General features: G+C 48.0%; 1 protein-coding gene across 3 annotated transcripts; it reads left to right on the forward strand.

Moving 5' to 3' along the window:
- Nucleotides 1–1388: 1388 nt before the first annotated feature.
- On the forward strand, nucleotides 1389–22054 carry Slc25a18 (solute carrier family 25 (mitochondrial carrier), member 18). 3 transcript variants are annotated; one of them, XM_006506650.4, is made up of 10 exons: nucleotides 1389–1669; nucleotides 12343–12422; nucleotides 13919–14041; nucleotides 14168–14223; nucleotides 16079–16169; nucleotides 17238–17356; nucleotides 19833–19998; nucleotides 20257–20411; nucleotides 20795–20870; nucleotides 21387–22054. In XM_006506650.4, the coding sequence occupies exons 2-10, from the start codon at nucleotides 12388–12390 to the stop codon at nucleotides 21526–21528; spliced, it is 963 nt and encodes a 320-aa protein (XP_006506713.1). In that variant the 5' UTR covers nucleotides 1389–1669; nucleotides 12343–12387; the 3' UTR covers nucleotides 21529–22054. The 3 variants fall into 3 exon arrangements, with proteins under 3 accessions (XP_006506713.1, NP_001074517.1, XP_006506712.1); NM_001081048.2 differs by having other exon boundaries at nucleotides 1653–1669; nucleotides 12340–12422; nucleotides 21387–21867; XM_006506649.4 differs by lacking the exon at nucleotides 1389–1669 and adding an exon at nucleotides 1703–4500 and having other exon boundaries at nucleotides 12340–12422.
- The last annotated feature ends 744 nt before the right edge of the window (nucleotides 22055–22798 follow it).

A 22798-nucleotide genomic window follows, 5' to 3' on the forward strand; every position in this document is an offset into this window, starting at 1 on the left:
TCTCTCTGATGGTGGTGGTTTCTGTTTGCCTGGAGTGGGATGGCAAGTCACTGGCTGCCAGCCCCATGCACCAGCCTCTCAGAAACCCAGCCCAGTTGCATCATGCCTTAGGCATCCAGACAGCTGCTTCCTTGTGCACCCTACTGTCCCTTAGAAAATAGAAACTTGGGAGCCTAACTTATTCTCCACCCAAAACCCCCATATTACATAATTCCTCAACAGGGAAAGCCAGATTACTAAGAATTTAGCTGTGGGCCTGGAGGAATGGCTCAGTGTTAAAAGTACTTGCTTCTCCCAGTACCCACAGAGCAACTCACAACTGCTTGCAATTCCAGTTCCAAGAGATCCAGTGCTCAGTTCTGACTTCCATTGTGCATATAAGATACAGGCAGTCATTTACATGTACAATCCTGTATGTCAATTAAAAATAGATCTACTGTAAACAAAATAGAACTTAATTCTTAGAACTTGATGTAGATCAATTGATAAGAGTGTCTGCGGCCGGTGTGGTGGCGCACACCTTTGATCCCAGCACTCGGGAAGCAGAGGCAGGTGGATTTCTGAGTTCGAGGCCAGCCTGGTCTACAGAGTGAGTTCCAGGACAGCCAGGGCTATACAGAGAAACCATGTCTCAAAAAACAAACAAAAAAGAGTGTCTATACTGTGTGTGAGGCCTCAAGTTCCAACTTCCAACTCCAGATGAAGCTGGGTGTGTGTCAGAGAGGCAGGAAGCTCAAAATCAAGTCCTCTTGTATACATAGCTTACAGCTTAGGATACACAAGATCCTATCTCAAAAGAAAGTGTCTATTCTACACAAATCATTTTGACGAAACAATGCTAAATCCTGTATACAACAAAAAATACTATCTTCTACTACTAGTGAGCTTGATTTTAAAACTTGTTTGTGCAGTATTGTTCTGATCTCTCCCTGAAAATATTAATAACGGAGAAATACCTAGCTGGAGTCTTCTGGAAGGGGAATGGCTTATGATCTGTGGCTATTATGTACATGGTGTCTTTGGCTGTGGCTCTTTTCTCCTGGGTGGCTGTAAATCCTTCCAGCTCGGCCAGGAGTGGCAAAGCTCTGAGCACCGATGCTGCTGCCTGTCAGGGCAGACTTCCCTGTCCTCACCCCCCACTTCGCTCTGGTAGCTTGGCCTTGTTGATCTGTTGCCCTGGATTCAGTTCCTTGAGCTTTTGAAAGGACAGTGTTTGTGCATTTGTTTCTGTCTCCTTTGTGCTTACAAGGCTCACTCCTCTAGTTTCCTGAGGCAGTTTTAGCAAAAGCTTTCAGTGCACAGTGAAGTGCTGTAGCAGCCAAGAAGGCAGCTGGGAAATGCCCAGATTGAGCTATTGTATCCTGGAGTCCCTGCCCCCGTGCCTCCATGACACGAATTTTAATGCAGGTGCCTTGAGACCATTTGAGGAGTGGAAAACCACAACTTGCTCATCCTGTGGGCTCATTTCTGACCACATAGGACCATTCACCCTGGTCTGGCTGAGCAGAGGTTTTGAAGCAGTGAAGCCAGCTCCTCAGATTGTATCACGAGTTTTAACTCTAGGGAAGAGTTAAGTCTTTATAGGAAGGAAGGCAAAGACAAGATCCAGCACAGCCGGGCCTGGAGTATACCAAACACAGATGTGGAGTGACCCCTAAACGCCTTGTCCGTAAGTACAGTTGCCCTTGCTGTCCTTAGGGATCGGTTCCAGAATTCCCAGTGCTAAGTCCCAGTGCTTAAGTCCCCATGTAACTTGGTATTTGCATACCATCTATGCACATGGCCCTGTATATTGTTGTCTCTTTTAAAAACCCCATGTATAGAGCTGTCACGCTGTACTGTTGAGCACTGACGAGAGAAAATGTCTGTGCATACTCAGCACAGAATCCCCACTCCCGCAGTTTGCTGCATCCACTTGAGGCCCAGCAGACTGATGAGCAGCATCTGCCTGGCACTTTGCCTGCTCCTTCAGAATACAGAGGAAAGACTACTGTCCTTTCCTCAGTTAGTAAAGGGGGACACATTGAAGGAAACCAGCCTACAGCAACCAAAGTGCTGGAAGGGATGGTGCTTAGCCAGAGGTGAAGAGGGTGAAGTCTGGTTTGTTACTCATTGCAGCAGGGTGGTTCTTGGTGTGTTCACACCATTTGGCCTGGACAGACATCAGTGCACAGGTTAAGTCTGACCTGGTATCTGTCAGACAGTAACCTACGTTATGAACAAACATCACCTAGAACCTGGTTTAAATGTAGGTTCTGTGCCTTCCTCCTCCTGCCTGATCAGCCCATGAAGTGCCCAGCCCCCTGATGTGAGACACCCTCTTTGATGATGCATCACAGACCATAAGAGCACCCCCATAGTGGAAGGACCTGGCATCAAATCTAGGGCTTTACACCTTTCTGATCTGAGCTGAATTTTACCTTCATACCTAGCGGATATATCTATCTCCACTAACGTCTCCTGAAGAACTATGGAAGGCAGCTTATGTTGCTGACTAAATGGTAACAGATGTCCTCTCATCTATACTTGGGAAGAAATAGCAAAGCTGACGAACTCCCTTACTGTCCACCCTGACTTAGGCCACCTGCTGTCTTCCTTTCATTGGTCTCAGTCCAGTTCAGTTTCCCATTTTCTCTGCACCTCAAAGTTTTCAAACTGTGGCCCTAATATCAAAACTGTAGTCCTTTGCTATCTAACAGCCTACTAATAATACATGATAGTCCCTCAGCTGCTGCAACATTTTAGTTAACAAGCTCCTGCCAGACTGCCTCTTACTGGTTTCCTGGGCTACACAAAACCTGCCTTAAAGAGATTGGTTTTCATGATGCACTCAAGATTGAAAGCCAGCCAGAAAGTTGGAAAGCTTGACTGTGTACCTGTGTCATTAGGGTATCCCGGTAACATAAGACTTGGTCATTGGGCCTGGGGGGTTGGAAATACTGCCTTCCTAGCTGACTTGGGATCTTGCAGGGCCACTCTGGAAGCAAGTAGACCTTTGATCCTGCCTGGAAATTTGCTTAAAGAGAGTTCAGGTGCATCTCTTAACTTTGCTGTACTTTTCCAGACCCATCACCCTTCTTTCTCTCTGCCTGTAACCGAACCAAAGCCAACCAAAGCTGAAGCTGCCTGCTCCCCTGATCTTCCTCTCCTGTGGGTCCTTCCTAGCTGGTGATGTCACCCCGGCTTTTTTTTTTTTTTTTCTTGTTTGATTTGGTTTGGGTTTTTCATTTGAGACACTCATGAAGCCCAAGCAGGTCCAAAATTTGCTTTCTAGCCAAATACATTCTTGATTTCCTGCTTTTCCTTTCTCTACTTCCTGATTGCCACCCTGTGCTCTGGGGATTGGTTGGACTTCATGGATCCTAGGCAGGTACCAACTGAACTACATCCCAGCCCTCCTTTGGTTTAGTTTTTGGTTTTGAGACAGTGCCACTCTGTAGTGAGGGCTGGCTTCGGGCTTATGACAATTTATGTAGTCCCACCATTTGAAGGCTGAGGTTTCAAGTCCTGGAATTACAGGTGGATGCCACTAATATTCACTGAATTCTCTCTTTAATTTGTTGGTTTTTCTTTTATGTGTTCGGGTGTTTGACTTTGTATGCTCCATGTTCTTGCTTAGAGCCCACAGAAGTCATCAACAAGTTAACGCATAATTGTAAACTGCCAATTCAGTTCTTGAAACTGAAGTCCAGTTCTTTGCAAGAACAACAATAATATTTACCTGCAAAAAGTATATGGAGCCTGGTGTGTAGCTTGATAGTGGAGTGCATGCCTGCTATCCCAGCACTCTGGAGGCTGAGACACTGGGATTTTGAGTTTGAGACCAGCATGGTCTACATGGTAGGTTTCCAGGCCAGCCAGACTGCAAAGTGAGACCTCATCTCAGAAAACCAAAGGTGTGTGCAACCGAGAAGCAGAAATGATTGATCAAAGCACTCGTGAGATACACATAACCTCCCTGTACGTAACACCCCCCAGCCACACCTGTCAGGCCAGAGCACTTGGATCCCATGCTGACCCTCTCCTCACACTTGCCATCTATCCCAGTGTGTTCAGCTAGCTGACAGGGCTGTTGCATCTTCACAGAAATGGCTGCTCAGGTTCTACAGAAGATATACATTGTAGTCTTTACCACTTGTCCGTCCATTCTTCTGACAGCTGAATGGTAGGGAGCCCCCCATTACCCTGCACTGTGACTGTATGTGTCCTAGTACTTCTCATGTGGGTTTCTAATACCCAAGCAAGCTTTGGCACGGTGTGTGAACTCTGTAAAGAGCAGTGTGGCAAGGGCTGGAGGAGGACAGTGCCTGCCGGCTCCTCTGCCCCTGTGAAAGAGCTGCAGCAGGAACAAGGAGGGAGGGACTAAACTCTGATAAAACCCAAGGACAAAACAGCTCCTGCAGACAGCATTGTACACCAGCTTCTGCCCACAAGTCACTGGAAACCAGCCTCTGTCCTTTATTTCAGAGAAGGCAGAAAGACGGCCCTTCCTGAAATCTGGTAAGAGTTGTCTTGTCTGTCCTTGTCAAGCAAAGAGTTTGTAGTAAGAGATGGCAAGGGAGCCTGGGAAGAGGGTTTCCATGGCACCCACTGCAAACAGGGCTAAGAGGAAGTCTGTCATCCCAGGGGCACCCCTCAAAATGGGGTACTTCCTGGGTCAAGACAAAGTTAATGGCTACTCTGGTAGGAGGTGCTTAGTCCTGGCAGAACCATGTGCTCTGCTAGGAGGAATCAACCCTGGTTTTCAACCACCCCTGACTCTGCTTCTTAAAAATGTGAAGAAGGCCATGGTGGTGCACGCCTTTAATCCCAGCACTTGGGAGGCAGAGGCAGGTGGATTTCTGAGTTCAGGCCAGCCTAGTCTAGAGAGTGAGTTCCAGGACAGCCAGGGCTACACAGAGAAACCCTGTCTTGAAGAAAAAAAAAATGTGATGAAAAAGCGACTTGAGAAGGCTGTCTTATACTCAAATCAACTGCATGTCAAATGTATGGGTTACTGAGCAGTCTTTGATAGCTAGTTGTCTCTTTGGGGCCTGTAGATATAACCCTTAGGTGATCCTAACTCAAAATAGCTTCTCATTTGGGAAAGGACACAGGTCAGTAATACAGTGAATGCTGACACTCAGTATCCAATATGGGAGCCTGAGGCATGAGGATTCCCTCCAGTTCCAGAGGAGCCTGTGCTACAAAGTCAAAAACTCATCTTAAAAACAGAAGCTGGGAATAATGGTGCCTGCCTTCAACTCCAGCACTTAGGTGGCAAGAGGATCCCTGTGACTTCAAGGTCAGCTTGGTCATAGCAAGTCCTGGGAAAGCCAGGGCTACATAGACTCTGTCTTTAAAACACAGGTGCACACACACACACACACACACACACACACTCTTAGTTCTGAGAGGAAGTGACATTGATTTAGATATCACTGATTACCAAACAGTTTGTAATTTACTGCGATTTGTGAGCAGAGTGTATCTCAGGCACATTGCCAATGTGTGCATGGCTTAGGTGTCCATGCTCCTGCCGTGGCGGACGGACCTGGGCCTGAAGGCTGGATGAAGGCTGATGGGGAATCTACTGACTGAGGTGATGCCAGGCTTTTGTTTATACTTACTTGCCGAGTGCGCAAGAGCCTTACTGTAGGGAGGGTGCACTGTGCATGTGGGTGTGCCCTCTCCCTCCACCATTTGGATCAGGATTGGACTGAAGTTGTCTGCCTTGGCACCTTCGCCTACTGAGCTCTCGTGTTGATGATAAACTGGTTTTCTGGTCCTTCGTGGAGCAGTACCTTTGAAACTTTACTAGAGGAACAAGTTAGTGCAGAAATAGAGTTACATCACAAGATAAAGCAGGAGCAGCAAGATGTCAGTGAGCAAAGATGTTTGCTGAGGAAACCTAAAGCCTGAGCTCAGTCCCTGGAGCCCACAGTGGAAGGAGACAACCAGTCTCAAAAGCTGTGCTCTGACCCCCCCACACGTACATCAGACTCAAGCTTTCAACAAGACTTTTATATGTATTTTACCTGCCTAGAGGTCTGGGAAACACAGGAATTCCTGTTATCAGAAGAAGGTGTCAGATCCTCTGAAACAGGCTAAGTGAGCTACCATATGAGTTTTGAGCCTGGGTTCTTAACCACTAAGCCATCTCAGCCTCTCAAATACAAAGGACTGTCAAGGGGCTAGACCATTAGGTGAACCCCAGGCAGCCCCCTGCTCTCTGCAGGCAGCTTTCTTTCCTGGGTGCTGCCTTCATCCTCCAGTCCCTCAAGGGTCAGACCGAAGTCCTGGCTGGCTGCCTCATTTACATACTTTCTCCACCCTCATTCTTCCTGCCTCTGCCACCCCAGTCAGTACATTCCATCGCATTGCCATGAAACTCTAAGACCTATGCCCACTTCTTCCAGAGTGGCACACGGTGTGTGCTCTTCAGAAGTTTCACACTGTCTTTTACTGTCACAAAAGTGGTATTTCTGGAACACATGCTACACCCACAGTAGTGAACTAGACTAGCCAGGGCCATGGAGTAGCCCCTCTCTGCCAGCTACCTTTGTTCTCTGCTCCTTCGAAAGTCTACAGTGCCCTTCTGGTGCTTTACAAAACTCACTAAGCAGTTATCACTGTGAAGTGAGATCTGAGGAGTACTAAGTAAAGACACTTGTTAACAAGTTATAAAGCTAGCTAAAAGAGCACTTGGGTTCATTAGAAGGTAACTGGAATGCTGCTTTATTGCCCTTGGTTGGGAATGAGGGAAGCACTGCAGCAGTTACAGAACTCTTCCCTATTGCTCTAGACTGAATGGAAGGCCTGCTGCCCATGAGGTCAGAGCAACTCCACTGAGCCACACTGCCAGCTTTGTCCTTTGAAAGTCTCTTCCTAGTGGTGTTGGAACCAGTAATATCTAAATTCCCTGAGAGTAAAGGAATCTTGTCAGTCAGCTACAACCCAGCTACGTGGAATACTATCACACTGCCGGTATTCACCAGTATGGGCCCTGTTGCCAAGTTTAGGACTTTGCTGATGAGATTCTTTTAAAACCATGGCTGAGCCCAGGCGGTAGTGGCGTGGGCCTTTAATCCCAGCACTTGGGAGGCAGAGGCAGGCGGATTTCTGGGTTTGTGGCCAGCCTGATCTACAAAATGAGTTCCAATAACAGCCAGGGCTATACAGAGAAACCCTGTCTCCAAAACAAACAAACAAACATGGCTGGCTAAATTTTAAAAGTTTTTTTTTTTTTTTTAAAAAGCAGGGGGTAGGGGTGGGGTGTTAGTGGTTAGGAACACTGGCTGCTCTTCCAGAGGTCCTGAGTTCAACTCCCAGCAACAGCAGTGGCTAATAGCCATCTGTACTGGTATCTGATGCCCTCTTCTGTCACATATGCAAATAAAGCACTCATATACATAAATCTTTAATTTTTTGCAGGGTACAAAAAAGGAGGTCTGACACTAAAAGCCTTGTTTTTCAAAAGGATCTGGGTTTGGTTCCTAGCATCCACATTAAGTAGTTTACCATCTGTATCAGGGGTCCAACCACCTGGTGTGGATTCCATGGGTACATGGTGCATATACAAATAGCATACATACATACATACATACATACAGTTTAAAAACAAAAAGCTAAAAACCTTGGCTGCTATCTGCTGGTTCACAGATTTACCTATGGCTGGAATTTTGTGAAGTCATGTTCTTTGAAGGGAACCTGGGGCTAGGATTTACAGAGTGAGGAAATCACCCTTCCAGCAAACACTGCATAGATAGAGTTGCTGTGAAATGTCCAGGCTCAGCGTGTCCCTTGTTCTCTGACTTATCTCAAATGTGCTCATTCCCATTGCCAAAGAACACTGATTTTTGACATCTAATTTTGCTCTAGGAACACCAGGAATGTGGCCCAGAGGGCTGCCTTTTCTCTTTCCTTTGACTTCATAGAGAAAGGTTAAGTTCTGTTCGTCCTAAGTAGCCTCTTAGGATTTGGTTTTGTTTGTTTCATGATAACTTACCATCTTGAAGAATGATTGACACTTTAATATCATGACATTTGCCACCAAGTGTCCCAAGATTTTGGCTTTTAAGAAACCACAGAGATTGAGCTTTAAGAGGTGGCAGGGCCAGGCTCCTTACCACAATGAGGATTCTGCAGCCAGCACCCACCTTCTCTCGTGGAGAAGCTGATCTCAGATGGGGTGGGAGTCCAGGCTCGCACTGCTGACTTCCAGCACTAAACTTTTGATTAGGGTTATCCAGAAGCAGGGGTTGGGGAGATGGCTTAGCTATTAAGAGCTCTTCCAGAGGATTCAGGTTCAATTCCCAGCACTCATGGTATCATACAACTGTAAATCCATTCTCAAAGATTCTGATGGTCACCTCTGGCACAGATATGTAGTGCAAAAACAAAACACACAGAGAGAAAGAGTGCCAAGGAGCTGAGACATGGCTCTGGTTAAAAGTACATGTTGCTTTTGCAGAGGACAGCACGCATAACAGGTAGCTCACAACTTCACTTGCAGCTTCAGAGACTCCATTGCCTTCCTCTGGCTTCCACAGAAAACCACATTCTCCACATACACAGACCAGCAAATAATAAAAATAAGACAAAACAAAAAGATGAGAGCTGGATAGTGGTGGCGCACGCCTTTAATCCCAGCACTTGGGAGGCAGAGGCAGGCGGATTTCTGAGTTCGAGGCCAGCCTGGTCTACAGAGTGAGTTCCAGGACAGCCAGGGTATACAGAGAAATCCTGTCTAAAAAAAAAAAAAAAACAACAAACAAACAAAAACAAACAAACAAACAAACAAACAAAAAAAACACTGACTGCTCTTCTGAAGGTCCTGAGTTCAAATCCCAGCAACCACATGGTGGCTCGAAACCACCTGTAATGAGATCTGACGCCCTCTTCTGGTGCGTCTGAAGACAGCTACAGTGTACTTAGATATAATAATAAATAAATCTTTAGTTAATAGTGTTTTCCTAATAAGCCTTAAACTAGGAGTTTCATTTTTCAGCCCTGTATAAAGCCAGTTGTGGTCATATAGGCCTGTATTTCCAGGACTTAGGAAGCTAAGGAAAAGACTGCCACAAGTTGGAGGCCAGCTTAGGCCACGGAGTAAGACTGTCTCAAAATAAAAGTAAAGCTGGCTGTGGTGGCAAATGGTTCTCATCCCAGCCTTCAGGGGGTAAGAGGCAGGCAGAGTACTGATTTTGAGACCAGCCTGGGCTGCCAAGGCTAACCCTGTTTCAAGAAAACAAAAAGATAAGCTGGGCAGTGGTGGTACACAGTTTTAATCCCAGCACACAGGAGGCAAAAGCAGACATATGTCTGATGTTGGAAGCTAGCATGGTCTACAGAATGAGTTCCAGGACAGCCAGGGCTACAGAGAGAAACCCTGTGAAAGAGAGAGACTGAGAGAGCCGCACCCAATTCTGTGGTCTGATAGGGTGGCTCAATGAGTAAAAGAAGTTGCCATACAAACCCAACAACCTCCACGTGTGTGCAGTAGTACACGTGTATACACCACAAATAAAATACATAAGATTTCAACTGCAAGTTTGGTAAAATATACAATGAGATCAGTTCAATATCTCAAAATCTAAGTACAAGGCTATAACTGGCATTTAGGTTTAAGCTGGAAACAAGGATACCATTAAGGTCTGCAGCCTCAATTACAGGGAGTCTCTAAGGCAGGTAGATTTTACAAGTTGGGGGCTAGGCTTGTCCACATAGTGAGTTCCAGGTCATCCTGGACAAACTTAGCAAGATCTTGTCTCCAAATAAAAAAAGCTCAGTAGCCGGGCAGTGGTGGTGCACACCTTTAATCCCAGCACTTGGGAGGCAGAGGCAGGTGGATCTCTTGAGTTGGAGGCCAGCCTGGTCTATAGTGAGTTCCAGGTCAGCCAGAGGTACACAGAGAAACCCTGTCTCAACAATGGGAAAGGAATGCTCCTGAGGCAGGAATGGCTCCCCCAGACCTCCTCTATGTGTTAGATCTTACCTGTCCTTCCTGTAGCCCTGCTCTCAGTTTAGACACCTGATCAGTTTCCATGCTGCCAGCCTGCCCAGCCCCTTCCGCTCCTCCAGTTTCCCCTGACTGCACTCTCTATCTGGGCTCTGAACTGTCTCTTGCCCAGTTACTAAGTATTCTCTTGCTGTCTTCTGATTGGCTTCTGGCTCTTCCCGGGGCAGCTGACATGGGTCTGTCTTTAGCATCTCACCCTCTGCTCAGGGTCCCCACCTCCATTTATGACTTTGCCTTCACAACTTCGCTGTCCTTTGGGCCCACTACTCAGCTGCAGGGTCATGTTTACTCAGTGTGGTTTTGTTTTGTTTTCTTTTTGGGCAGAACCAGGGAGGAATCTAGGGCCCAGGCATAGACATTCCTCCCCTGGGAGCTCTGCCTGCTCTTCACACCCACAAGGCTGCCTATGACCTGCCTGAGGCCCTGCCTAGTGAAACCCTGCTCAGACAGATCTCATTGGCACTGAAGTTGGCTTTTCCCTTCTAAATCTGCCCCCCTCTATCTTTCTGTATAGGGGTAGGGACTAAAAGATGGCGACTTCGTCCATCTTTGCTGTTTGAGACAGTTTCTCATGTTTGCCAGGTTTCCAGGTGCTGGGTGACAGGTAAGAGATACTGTTTTCTTCATAGTGTTTCTTCCTCCTCCTCTTCAGGCTTTCCCATGTATTATCTGTTGCTTCTGGAATTTAAGTCTCCAGGAGAGAAGATCTTAGTAATTTCTTATTATTACTGTTTCAGAACTGGAATCAGACCTGACCATATTACTTTAATTTTTTTCTTTTTGTATTTATTTTACATTTGTGGATGGTTTGCCTACATGTATGTAATGTATGTTGTGCACCACATGGGTGCCTGGTGCCTGCACAGGTCAGAAATGCATCAGGTCTCCTAAAACTAGAGCTGCAGATGGTTGTGAGCTGCCATGTGGGTGCTGAGAATCGAACCCAGGTCCTCTGAAACCACAAGTGCTCCTAACCATCCAGCCCCCTCAAAAAAAAATTTTTTTAACTGAAGTGATTATCATATCTCCAGAGAGTCACTTTCCTCTTCCTCTTCCTTTCTTTCCTTCCCCAAAACAAAAATACCCAGAGATGACTAAGACTTTGCCTCAGAAACAGCAAAGGGAAGAGAGGAAGGGGCCTTTAAGCCAGGGGCACTGAGGCCTTTCCTGAAGCTCCACTGGTCTGGAGGCAGGACCGAGACTCAAAAGGTGCAATCTTTTTATTTCTTTAGGCAGGATTTTATGTATGTTAGGCTGACTTTGAATTTGATTATATAACTAAAGATGCTCCCTGCCAACACACACACACACACACACACACACACACACACACACAGAGAGAATAACACTTAATAACTCAGGCAGGCCTTGAACTTGGATCCTGTGCCTCAGTCTCCAATTATTGTATTTCCCATTTCCAGACCACTGTCTCGGTCTTTTCCATTTGTGACAATCATCAATGCAACACCAGTCACAGTGGCACACACCTGTGACCTCAGCACTCGGGAGGCTAAGATAGATCCCTGGGAGTTCCAGGCCAGCCTACAAGGAAGATCTTGTCCCAAAACAAATAAACAAACCACCCTAACTCAGCAAATGCAGAGTTCTAGCACAGCTTGGTTTCACATGAAACTTTAGAACACTCAGTTAAGAGCCAGGTGCCAGGCAGGCCAGCCAATACCCGTAATCCTAAGCACTTGGATGCAAGCAGGAGGATCAGGCATTCAAAATCATCCTCATCTATTACATAGAGGGTGGTGGGGTGAGGCTAGTGTCATGTCTACCTTCATTCTCTCTCTCTTTTTTTTTAAGATTTATTTTATTAATATATGTAAGTACACTGTAGCTGTCTTCAGACACTCCAGAAGAGGGAGTCAGATCTTGTTGCGGATGGTTGTGAGCCACCATGTGGTTGCTGGGATTTGAACTTTGGACCTTTGGAAGAGCAGTCGGGTGCTCTTACCCACTGAGCCATCTCACCAGCCCCTTCATTCTCATACTTCCAAAAAAAAAAAAGCTACTTGAGGCCATCTGAAACATTACAGTCCTTGTCTGCTTTGAGAAGTACTCTGGGTAAAATCTCTCCCTAGCCCATGTCCCCACCACTCCTGTAACTCCCCCAGAAGCCTTTGGGAATGGCTTTTTAGTTTAGGTATCTATTCTTTCATCCCCCTTCGTTTTCTGATCAAAGTCCAAAGAAGGATTTCTGTCTGGATGCACATTTCCAAAGTGGGGACATGGAACACGCAGGGGCATGAGGAGGTCCATGTCCTGTCAGTTCTATGGAGGGATAGAGTCAAAGACAGACACATTACTTCCCTCTCCACTGGCCTCAACAGCAGCTGCCTGTGAGGGCCCCACAGCCTGCGTCCTGGGAGCTGCCGTGGATGATCGCCTGCAGGATGTCCAGCCAGGACCTGAGGTAGGCCCAGGGGGACAGCCAATTTAAAGAAGGGTTGCTATGGCACCAGCCCATTAGTGTCAGCTCTAGATGATGAGAACAGAGTGAATGATTGGGGAGAGCAAATGAGACCCATTGCCTGGAATGTGCATTTCTCCAAATAAACGTGTGTGTGTGTGTGTGTGTGTGTGTGTGCGCGTGTGGGCAAACATGGGCATACACAATTGTTAAAATGCAGTTTGCAAGCTGGCCAAAATGGCATATGCCTGTATCCCAGCTCTGGTAGAGGTAGATGCTCAAGGATCAGGTTTAAGGCCAGCCTTGGTTGCATAGTCAGACTGGCCAGCCTGGGCTACAGGAGATTCTCCTTAAACTCTCCTCCCTGGCAACATTGTTTTCAATTGTTTTGACTCATCTCTGCAGGGAAGTTTAAGCCATGCCTCTTCGTTGCTAGTTATTCTATCTCAAATATTTTCCTCATGTCTGCCTCTGGCCTGAAAGATAAGAACATTTTACAATTTTCCAAGGAGCCTGAGAAAACTTTGTTTTTTATTCCCAGACTCCTATCCTTAATCAGGAAGAGGAATCTGTTGCCTAAAGCAAGTGGTTATAGAGGCTAGAGTAGATAATACACTGTTTATTAGCCCTACTTATCTCTTGCTAGGAAACACACACGGTCATGGTCCGGGCATTTTATCCTTTAAAAGATTTTTTTTTAGGTTTCTGTGTGTGAATGGTTTGCTTGCATACTGTATGTGTGTGTGTGTGTGTGTGTGTGCATGTGTGTGTGTACACATATACATACATACAAGCCTGGTGCCTACAGAGGGCAGAAAGGGTTGTCGGTCTGCTGGAATTGGAGTTACACATGGTCTTGAGCTGCCATGGGAGCCTGGGCTACTGCACCACTTAATCATGTCTCTAGCCTGGAGGGTATCTTCTCCTTAACAATAGCTGTCATTTACCGAATGCTTGTTTAGGCCCCCTACCTTCCCTAGATCAGGGAAATGATGTTTCAGAGAACCGAGGCAATGCGCCCAAGTCAACAGCCTAGCGAAGATTCATTTTCACCACGTTCTCTTCAGGTTTCAATGGAAAGTAAAGTTAGAACTTGTTTGAAAACTTCCTCACAGGCCTCCAGGCATGAGAAGCTGGAGAGCCAACCTTAATGGCAGTTCTCGAGGGCATCTTTGAAGGCCAAGCTAAGGCCTGCCAACTCCCTGGTGGGCTCCCTTCCCAGCAGATCTGCCAATATCTTAGCTTGGTGAACCCTTCACTATGAGTTAGTGTGAGCTGATCAGGCAGTTAAGCATGGCTTCCTGGAGAGAGGTTCCTAGCCTGTGTGGAAGGAGGGGGCAGGACCTGACAGCTGCTCAGGGAGGGTGCTGAGGAGGGAACACTATGGACAGCTGGAGGCTCAGCACCTGCCTGGCCCTTCTCTCATGTCCCTTACCCAAGCTAGCTGAGACCGAGAATCTTCTCTCACACTTTCTCTTTTTCTCCTCCCCATGGCCTAGCATCTCCGCAAAACTCATCAATGGAGGTATAGCAGGTCTTGTGGGGGTGACCTGCGTGTTTCCCATTGACCTTGCCAAGACCCGACTACAGAACCAGCAGGGGAAAGATGTGTACAGAGGAATGTAGGTATCGGCGGGAGAGGTGAAGGCAGGGAGGGGTCTGGAGAACAAGGCCAACTGAGGTGTGCCCATGAAAGGGAAGAGGCCCACTTGGACACTACTAACTTCCTTTCTGGCCTCTGCTTCCAGGACAGATTGCCTGATGAAGACTGCACGTGCTGAGGGCTTCCTGGGCATGTACCGAGGTGAGCTTCTGAATATCCCAGAGGAGTTCAGGCTCCTCTATGAGGACGATGGGGCAGGGCATACAGCCCACACTTTGTGAGCCTGTAGCACAGAGGGGTTCATTCCACGCAGGGAATTAACTTTCCAGAACCTTCGATGTAGAGGCAGATTCTTCTGGCTAAGGCCACCTTCGAGGTGCCTAGTTTGTGCTATGTTAAAAGCAAGTGTCCCCAGCCTTTCTCTGCCTCCCTCCCCTCTTCCTCTCCTTGACATAAAGAATGACCCACAGAGCTGTGAGCTCAGCCCCACATGATGACCCCATGCTGCTGCTGTCTGCAGCTTCTCCATACGTAATGAGGAAAAAACAGGCCATAGGTCCGTGCTGGAAAGAACTGATAAGATATGCAGGGACCCTAGAAAACAAGGACAGAAACGTGTATGGTTTACTGAGTTCCCATAAAATAAGGAGATCTGCCCAATTCCTCAGGCTGCTTATGTACCTTCAGAGGTGAAGGAGCCTGCCAACAGCATAGACTATGACGACTTCTTAGCCAGGCAGAGTCACATACACCTGTGATCCCAGCCTTTGGGATGGAGCCGGGGGGATCAAGAGGCCCAGACCATCCCCAGTAACAGGGAAATTCATGTCCAGGAATTCATGTGATCCTGTCTCAAACCAAAAAGGGAAACAAAAACAAAACAAAGACAGATGACTTCTTCATAATGGGACACGTGTATCCATTAAAAAAAAAATGGAGTTTAAGGAGGAAAAGGGGGTAGAGAGGTAGCTGGTTCAGGAGAGAGAGAGAGAGAGAGAGAGAGAGAGAGAGAGAGAGAGAGAGAGAGAGAGAGAGAGAGAGAGAGAGAGAGAGAGATGAGAGAGAGGGGCTGGAAAGCATTCTCAGCGGTCCTGAGCTCAATTCCTAACACCCACATGGCAGCCACAGCTTCTTATAACTCTAAATCCAGAGACTCAGATGTCTTCTGATCTCTGCAGGTGTCAGGCATGCATGGTACATTTACATACATGCAGGCAAACCCTCATATGCATAGAATAAAATAATCTTTTACAAAACACAATCTTTTGTTTCTTTTCAGGTTTTTCCAGACAGGGTCTGTGTAGTCCTGGCTCTCCTGGAACTCACTTTCTAGACCAGGCTAGCCTCAAATTCATAGAGATCCACTTGCCTCTGCCTCTTGATTGTTGGGATTAAAGGCATGCACCAACACTGTCCAGCTACAAAATAAAAGCTTAAAGAGCAAACAAACAAACAAAAAACTAGGCTGGTATGGTGGTGTACATTTTTAATCCCAGCACTCGGAAGACAGAAGCAGATGGGTCTCTGTGAGTTCAAGGCCATCCAGAGCTGCATAGTGAGATCCTGTCTCAAAGTTTAAAAAAGTGGGGGGTTGCGGGGGGGAGAATGGATAAAGGGAGGGGGAGAGGGAAGAATGGAGCTGGAGATACAGCCCAGCAGACCGCTTGCAGCTTTGCTGCAGTGTGTTAGAGGACAGCGTGCTTCCCAGTGGCACGCCTGTCACTTGTACTAAGGAGGCAGGAGGGTTGTGAGCTCTGTCATGCTGGACCGTGTACTAAGACCCCAACTCCACAAACAAGCCGTGTCTGGCAACCTTTGTTCCAGACCCACATAAGGGGAAAACTAACTCCACAAAGTTGTCTTCTGGTTCCCACTTGTGTGCCCAGGCATATGCATGCCCACACCCAGTAACACTAAATAAATTATAAATCAGAGGAAGGGGGAGAGATGAAAAACGTAGTAAGACAGACTGTGTCCCCTTGCCTGGCTCCCCTGAGCTATGCCTTATTGTGAGTGGCAGCAGCCACAGCTCCTTCTCTTCATTTCTCACCTCCAGGGGCTGCAGTAAACCTCACCCTGGTCACTCCAGAGAAGGCAATCAAGCTGGCAGCCAATGACTTCTTGCGGCAGCTGCTCATGCAAGATGGGTAAGGACAGGTGATGGCTGGGGGTGTGTGGTGGGGGGGACCCTTCACTGTGTGTCTACATTTTGGGTGTCTAAGATTGTATGCATCTATTGTATATATGTGCACATGTGGCTGAGGTCAGTGTGTTTCGACACTTAGGAAGTGAAAGGAGGGAGAAGTGTAAGCGGGGAGAGACTGTATATTCAAGAGAATACAGAACTTACAGCATATATGCAGATGTATTTAGCAACTAGCTGATTTTTTTTTTCCTGTGGTTTTTGTTGTTGTTTGCTTTTTGAGACAGCGTCTATTTAACTCTGTCTGGCCTGGAACTTACAGTGATCCTCCAGCCTCTACCTCCTAAGTGCTCAAAATTATAACCTTGTGGCCACACCCAACAAGCTGACAAAATTTAAACATCAGTCCCAAATCCTCTCTTCTTCTGTCCCCCCTCCCCCTTATCCTAAGGGATGGTACTTAAGAGGCTGGAGCAAGAACCTGACATCACACTGGTGTTTGATGGTTTCGGACCCCAACGCTGATGGATACACAAGCTGCCTGGCTGGGTGCTATCTGTAAGCCTAGCAGCCATCAGGGAGAGGCAGAAGGACTGCAGCAAAAATGAGGACCAAAAAGAACCAGGCATGGCAGCACATGCTTTTAATCCCTGCACTCAGGAGGCAGGAGCATATCTCTGTGACTTTGATGTCAGCCTGATCTACAGAGCAAGTTCCAGGACAGCCAGGGTTATACAGAGAAACCCTGTCTTTTTTTTTTTTTTTTTTTTTTTAAATGTATTTAATGTATGAGTGCTCTGCTGTATATACATCCTCAGGCCAAAAGAGGGCACCAGATCCACTTATAGATAGATGGTTGTGAGCCACCATGTGGTTGCTGAGAATTGAACTCAGGACCTCTGGAAGAACAGCCAGTGCCCTTAACTGCTGAGCCATCTCTCCAGCCTGAAACACTGTCTTAAAACAACACAAACAGACAAACAAAATAGTTCCAACCACCAAGGAGGGTGAATGGGGAGAATGGGGCAGGGCTGACCTGAGACTAAGGACCTTCTTGCTCCTGATTCCACAGGACGCAGCGGAACCTGAAGATGGAGATGCTGGCCGGGTGTGGGGCTGGAATATGCCAGGTGGTGATTACCTGTCCCATGGAAATGCTCAAGATTCAGCTGCAGGATGCTGGCCGCTTAGGTGAGGCACATCCCAACTCATGGCATCAGCAAGGCTGGGGTCAGTCAGCACAGGTCACACTGCACTGCATAGTCCCACTGGCCAGGCCCTGTGTGCCCTTGGCTTCAGGTCAACAGAATTGTGTTTTATAGTGATGCCTTTAACCCTTTCAGCTCCAGCCCAAAGCAGACACAAGAGCCTGGATTCTGGAGGATGTAAGCACACCTCATACTGCCATGATAATGCCTTGATGCTCAGGCTTTATTCTTTTATTTATTTATTTATTTATTTATTTATTTATTTATTTATTTATTTATTTATTATATCTTAACTACACTGTAGCTAACTTCAGACACACCAGAAAAGGGCATCAGATTTCATTACAGGTGGCTGTGAGCCACCATGTGGTTGCTGGGATTTGAACTCAGGACCTTTGGAAGAGCAGTCAGTGCTCTTAACCACTGAGCCATCTCTCCAGCCCTCAGGCTGTATTCTTGAAGCTTCTTTAAAATGGGGCTTAGTGGGCTGGTGAGACGGCTGAGAGGTTAAGAACACTTGCTGCCCTTCCAGAAAACTGGGGTTCAGTTCTAGCACACATATGACAGCTCACAACCATCTATTACCCCTGTTCCAGGGTGTCTAATACCATAATCTGGCCTCCTCTGGCAATGTATATGCGTGCGGTGTACTGACACACACAGGTAAAATACACACGCGCGCGTGCACACACACACACACACAAATAAATGTTTTAAATTTCAAATATGGAAGAAGAAAGCAGTATGTTGATGGTGCCACTCATACAGTGAGAACACAGACTAAGCTCTTGAGGAGGAGCCAGGCCCCCCCCCCCCCCCCCCCCCCCCCCCGGGTTCCTCAGAGATAAGCCCCAGTGTCTGGCTAGAGAAGCTACTGTGGGAGACACCCAACTCCTCTACCCTCAGCTCAGCTGTGCACGCTTGTGCTTGTGCAGCCAGGTTCCAGATTGGGATAGACCGACGACAATGGCTTCAGGAACCCGTGTCCCTGTCTGCCAGGAGAGGAAGCGCGCCTTGTCATCTTTTCAACCTGGATAAAAAATAAAGCTGGTGTAGTGGTTCACGCCTTTGATCCCAGCACTTGGGAGGCAGAGGCAGGTGGATTTCTGAGTTCAAGGCCAGCCTGGTCTACAGAGTGAGTTCCAGGACAGCCAAGACTACATAGTTGAGACCCTGTCTCAAAACAAACGAACAAAAACAACCCTCCAAACTAACCATCCAAACAACAAAGAGAACATGTGTAAAAAGCCAGAGACTTTTACTTGTATGGAATCCCAGGACTTAAGAGGTAGAAGCAGGAGCTCAGCCTGGGCTACAGAACCACTTGTGTGCAGGGCCCTTGGTGGCTGCTTCCGTCCCTTGGGATTTCTCAGGCTTACAAGCTGCTAATGATCTCCGAGTAAGCCAGAGTCCGTTTTTCCACTTGGGACTTTCCTTCCCCTACCCCCACCACTTGGTGATGAACTTTAGCAGTGCTCATGCTAGGAAAGGAGCCTCAGGCACTGCTGGCACTGAGCTGTGACGCAGCTCCTAGCTCCTAGCCTAAACTGCACGAGGCAGCCCACCCTGCCCTCCCAACCACCACCACCCCCCCCCCCCAGCCTCAAAAGGAGAGAAAAAATTAACTGTGAGCAATAAATCACCTCCACTATTGCACTGTGGGATGCTGAGGACATCTAGGACGCGAGCCATAATGACTTCCTCTGAACAAAGAGCCTAAATACTTGTTCAATTTGGGCCACACCATGGACTTATGAGCACTTAGCAAGTGCTTTTCTAGCCCATTTTGTTTGGAGACCAGGTTTTACCATGCTGCCCTAACTGACCTTGAACTCTTAGGCTTAAGCCATCCATACTTTGCCTTAGGCTCTTGACTTATCAAATGTATGGGTACTATGCCCAGCAAATACTGACTTCAAAATAAATATTTTCCGTACATTAAATCTTATGGTCTATAGTGGGATCCACAAGTTATACCATACCAATAATCAGTCAATTGCTCATCTATATATCCATCCACCTACCCAACCCCTCCATCCATCCATCCACCCAGCCAGCCAGCCAGCCAGCCAGCCAGCCAGCCAGCCAGCCAGCAAGATGGCCTTGATGTGATGCAGCCCAAGTTGGCTGACATTGAACTCATCCTCAGGTCTCAGCCTCCCCAATGTTAGGATTACAGACATAAACCACTACACTCTGCTCATTCACATTTACATTTTGTTCTGTTGGTTGAAACAGGCAACCCTAGAGGACAAAGGCATTATGCAGAACACAGGTGTTTCTGTCCCAAAGTTCTAGCAGGATGTGACGTCCTGAAAACGACAGGCCATGGAAGGGGCTTAATCAGGCTGGGTGGGCTCTGGTTGAGGTGACATGGTCATGCACGCTGGGGCCGGTCCCCCAGCACACCCTGGGCTCCTGTCGGGCTTGGTGCAGATGCAGCTGCCTTTCCTCTCCAGCTGTCTGTCATCAGGCTTCTGCCTCAGCCACACCCACCTCCCGGCCCTACAGCACTGGCTCGACTTCCACCCACAGGCGCCCATCGGCCACCCTCATTGCCCGGGAGCTGCTCCGCACTCAGGGCCTCTCTGGTCTCTACAGGGGCCTGGGTGCCACGCTCCTCAGGTGAGCCCCTCTTCCTGGGCCTGGGCCCCGACGCCTTTAAGATCACCTTACCATATTGCTCCCCACTGGAACTGTAGCTGGACCCTCAGCAGCCTACAGGTGCTGGGAGGGTGTGTGTGTTCGGGTGAGGGGGAGAGCTGGACAGGGGAAGAACTTCCTCTTTGGCAAATGGGGATGTTTCTCCCATCTGCGACACCCCGCGGGTCCTGGGGAGGCTGCTGAGAGGGTCACCCAGAGTGTCATCTCTCTCCTCTACAGGGACATTCCCTTCTCCATCATCTACTTCCCTTTGTTTGCAAACCTGAACCAACTCGGAGTCAGCGAGCTCACCGGCAAGGCCTCCTTCACACACTCCTTTGTAGCAGGCTGCACAGCAGGTTCTGTGGCAGCGGTAGCCGTCACCCCTCTGGATGGTAGGTGTGGAGAGCACTGGGGTTTGCGGTTTGAGGGTCATCCTGCTTTATGAGTCAGGCTTCCAGAAAGTCCCAATCCTCAAAGGCTGGTGTCCCCAATGTTCCTTGTCACCACATAGCCCCTCACTCCCAGAGGCCTTTTCTTCCAGGGAGTTCTGACTCTTGCATGTGAGAGCTAGCACTGAGGAACCTATGAGGAAATGCTCTCTCTGAGCTCAGGGCCACACCTGCTCCCTCACTGCTTCTCCAGCTAGAGGAAAGCTGCTCACTTCACAGTCACACAAGCGTCCTCACAGGGCCCGTCCCCACAGGGCAACCCCACTTGGTGTGCAGAAAGATAAGCTCCTGAGTCTGTTACTTGTTCTAACTTCTGCTTCATTCAGTTCTGAAGACTCGAATTCAGACCCTCAAGAAAGGCCTGGGTGAGGACACCTACAGCGGAGTCACTGACTGTGCCAGGTGAGCTCAGCACCCCAGACACCACCCAGCTCAAGATGCGCTTCCTGGCAGAACTTGCCACTGCCTTGGAATGTGTTGGCCCTCGATTCTCAGAGAATGCTACAGAGAATGGGAGCTTCCGATTCTCCCATGAGTCTCTGCTGCTCCCCACTCCTCCCACCAGATGGCAGACAAATCTGGGATTGCTAAATAGCTTCCTCTCTCACAATACAGTCTAAAGGTGGCGCGCAGATACTTGGCCAAATGGGATCTAACGGCTCCAGTCTTTGGCCTAGCACTTGAGAGGGCCACAGGTCAGCCTGAACTAGTGAGCTTTTGTCTCAAAGTGTGGAGACGCTGTGGACTTGATGCCTCAGAGCTTGTAATCCTATAAGCCTAGCACTCAGGAGATTGAGGGTAGCCCAGGGAGAGCCTGGGCTACACCTAGAGACCTTCTCCCCAAATCCAACAACAGAAAGTCCTGAGTAAATGTGTGCGTAGCCTTCACCTACCAAGCTCTCCTTTCTTCCTTCACAGGAAGCTCTGGACACAGGAGGGGCCAGCAGCCTTCATGAAAGGAGCAGGCTGCCGTGCCCTGGTCATAGCCCCCCTCTTTGGGATCGCCCAGGGCGTCTACTTCATTGGCATCGGAGAGCGCATCTTGAAGTGCTTTGAGTAATCTATGTGTCACTTCTTGCTGTCACCTCTGGCCCTAGGGAACTAGGTGGCACTGCTGGAAGTATAAGATGCTGGCTCTGACGTACGTGGTCTCTAACCTGTAGTGCTACCTCAGAAGAAATGACCCATTTTACTAAGCGAGTAGAGCCTTCATCTCCTTTATGAAAACTAAACTTTCTGAACCAGAGATGTTCGGAAGCCCCAACCTCTTATGTACTATGGCAGGACCGTGTGCAGTAAGACAGAAGGGCTCTTCCACACTAACATCCCCACTGCAGGCAAGTGTGGCACAGAATCGTCCTGTGAGGGTTTAGCGTCAATCCTAACCTTGCCGCCCTAACAGATCAGAAGTGCACCTGTGCCCTCGCGGGCATCAGCAATAGTCTGAGAGCCTGAATGAACATTCTGGCCACCTCAGCAGCGGTCCTGCCCCAGATACTCACCCTGAAGTATGGGCCCAGATCCCTTCCAATAGATGCTTGTGGGACATGATCTGAAATAAAGCTGGTTAAATCCTTGTCCTGTAATCAGCATAGCAGATGACTGTCATTCTGCAGAGTCAAGCTGTGCCTTCTTGGGCCCCACAGACAGTTCATTACTGTCTTCCAACTGCTGTTCTAGAGTGGAGAGTGGTTGGGGGGAAATTGTACACTGAAAGAGTTCAGCTTTTAAAAAATAATTATTTACTAATTTACATGTCTGTGTATCTGTAACCCCCAAGAGAGCATTGGACCTCCTAAAGCTGTGTTACAGGTGGTAGTGAGCTGCCAGACACGGCACTAAGAACTGAATTCAGGTCCTCCGGAAGAGCAGCAGGTGCTGGCTCCAGTTCCTACCCTTGACTCTCACCTCTTTCTACCTTTCATGGCCATGTCAACACCAAGAAACCCAATCTCATGGCCCTCAATTCATTTCTCCGAAGCCACACAAATGATGTTAGGCCCTAAGAAAACAGGAATGAGAGCTGGGTACACAGGTCAGTTAGCAAAGGATTCCACCCCCAACACCATGGTGGCCCGTGCCTATAGTCCCAGTCCTTAGTAGCTGAGGACGGGAGGATAGGAAACATGAAGGTCATAACATCAGTGAGCACATTCTAGGCCAGCCTACACTGTATGCAACCCTGCCAAACTACAAAACTGAAAAGAACCTCCATTAGTCCCACCTAACGTAAAACTTGGGTCTGGGGGAGTACGCCGATGTACATGCAGATAATCCATCTGAAAACGGCCTTATTCTCTCTAAGACAAGATAGGTAAAACCCCAAAGAT

Source organism: Mus musculus, chromosome 6 (genome assembly GCF_000001635.26).
Source record: "Mus musculus strain C57BL/6J chromosome 6, GRCm38.p6 C57BL/6J".
Classification (NCBI taxonomy): domain Eukaryota; kingdom Metazoa; phylum Chordata; class Mammalia; order Rodentia; family Muridae; genus Mus; species Mus musculus.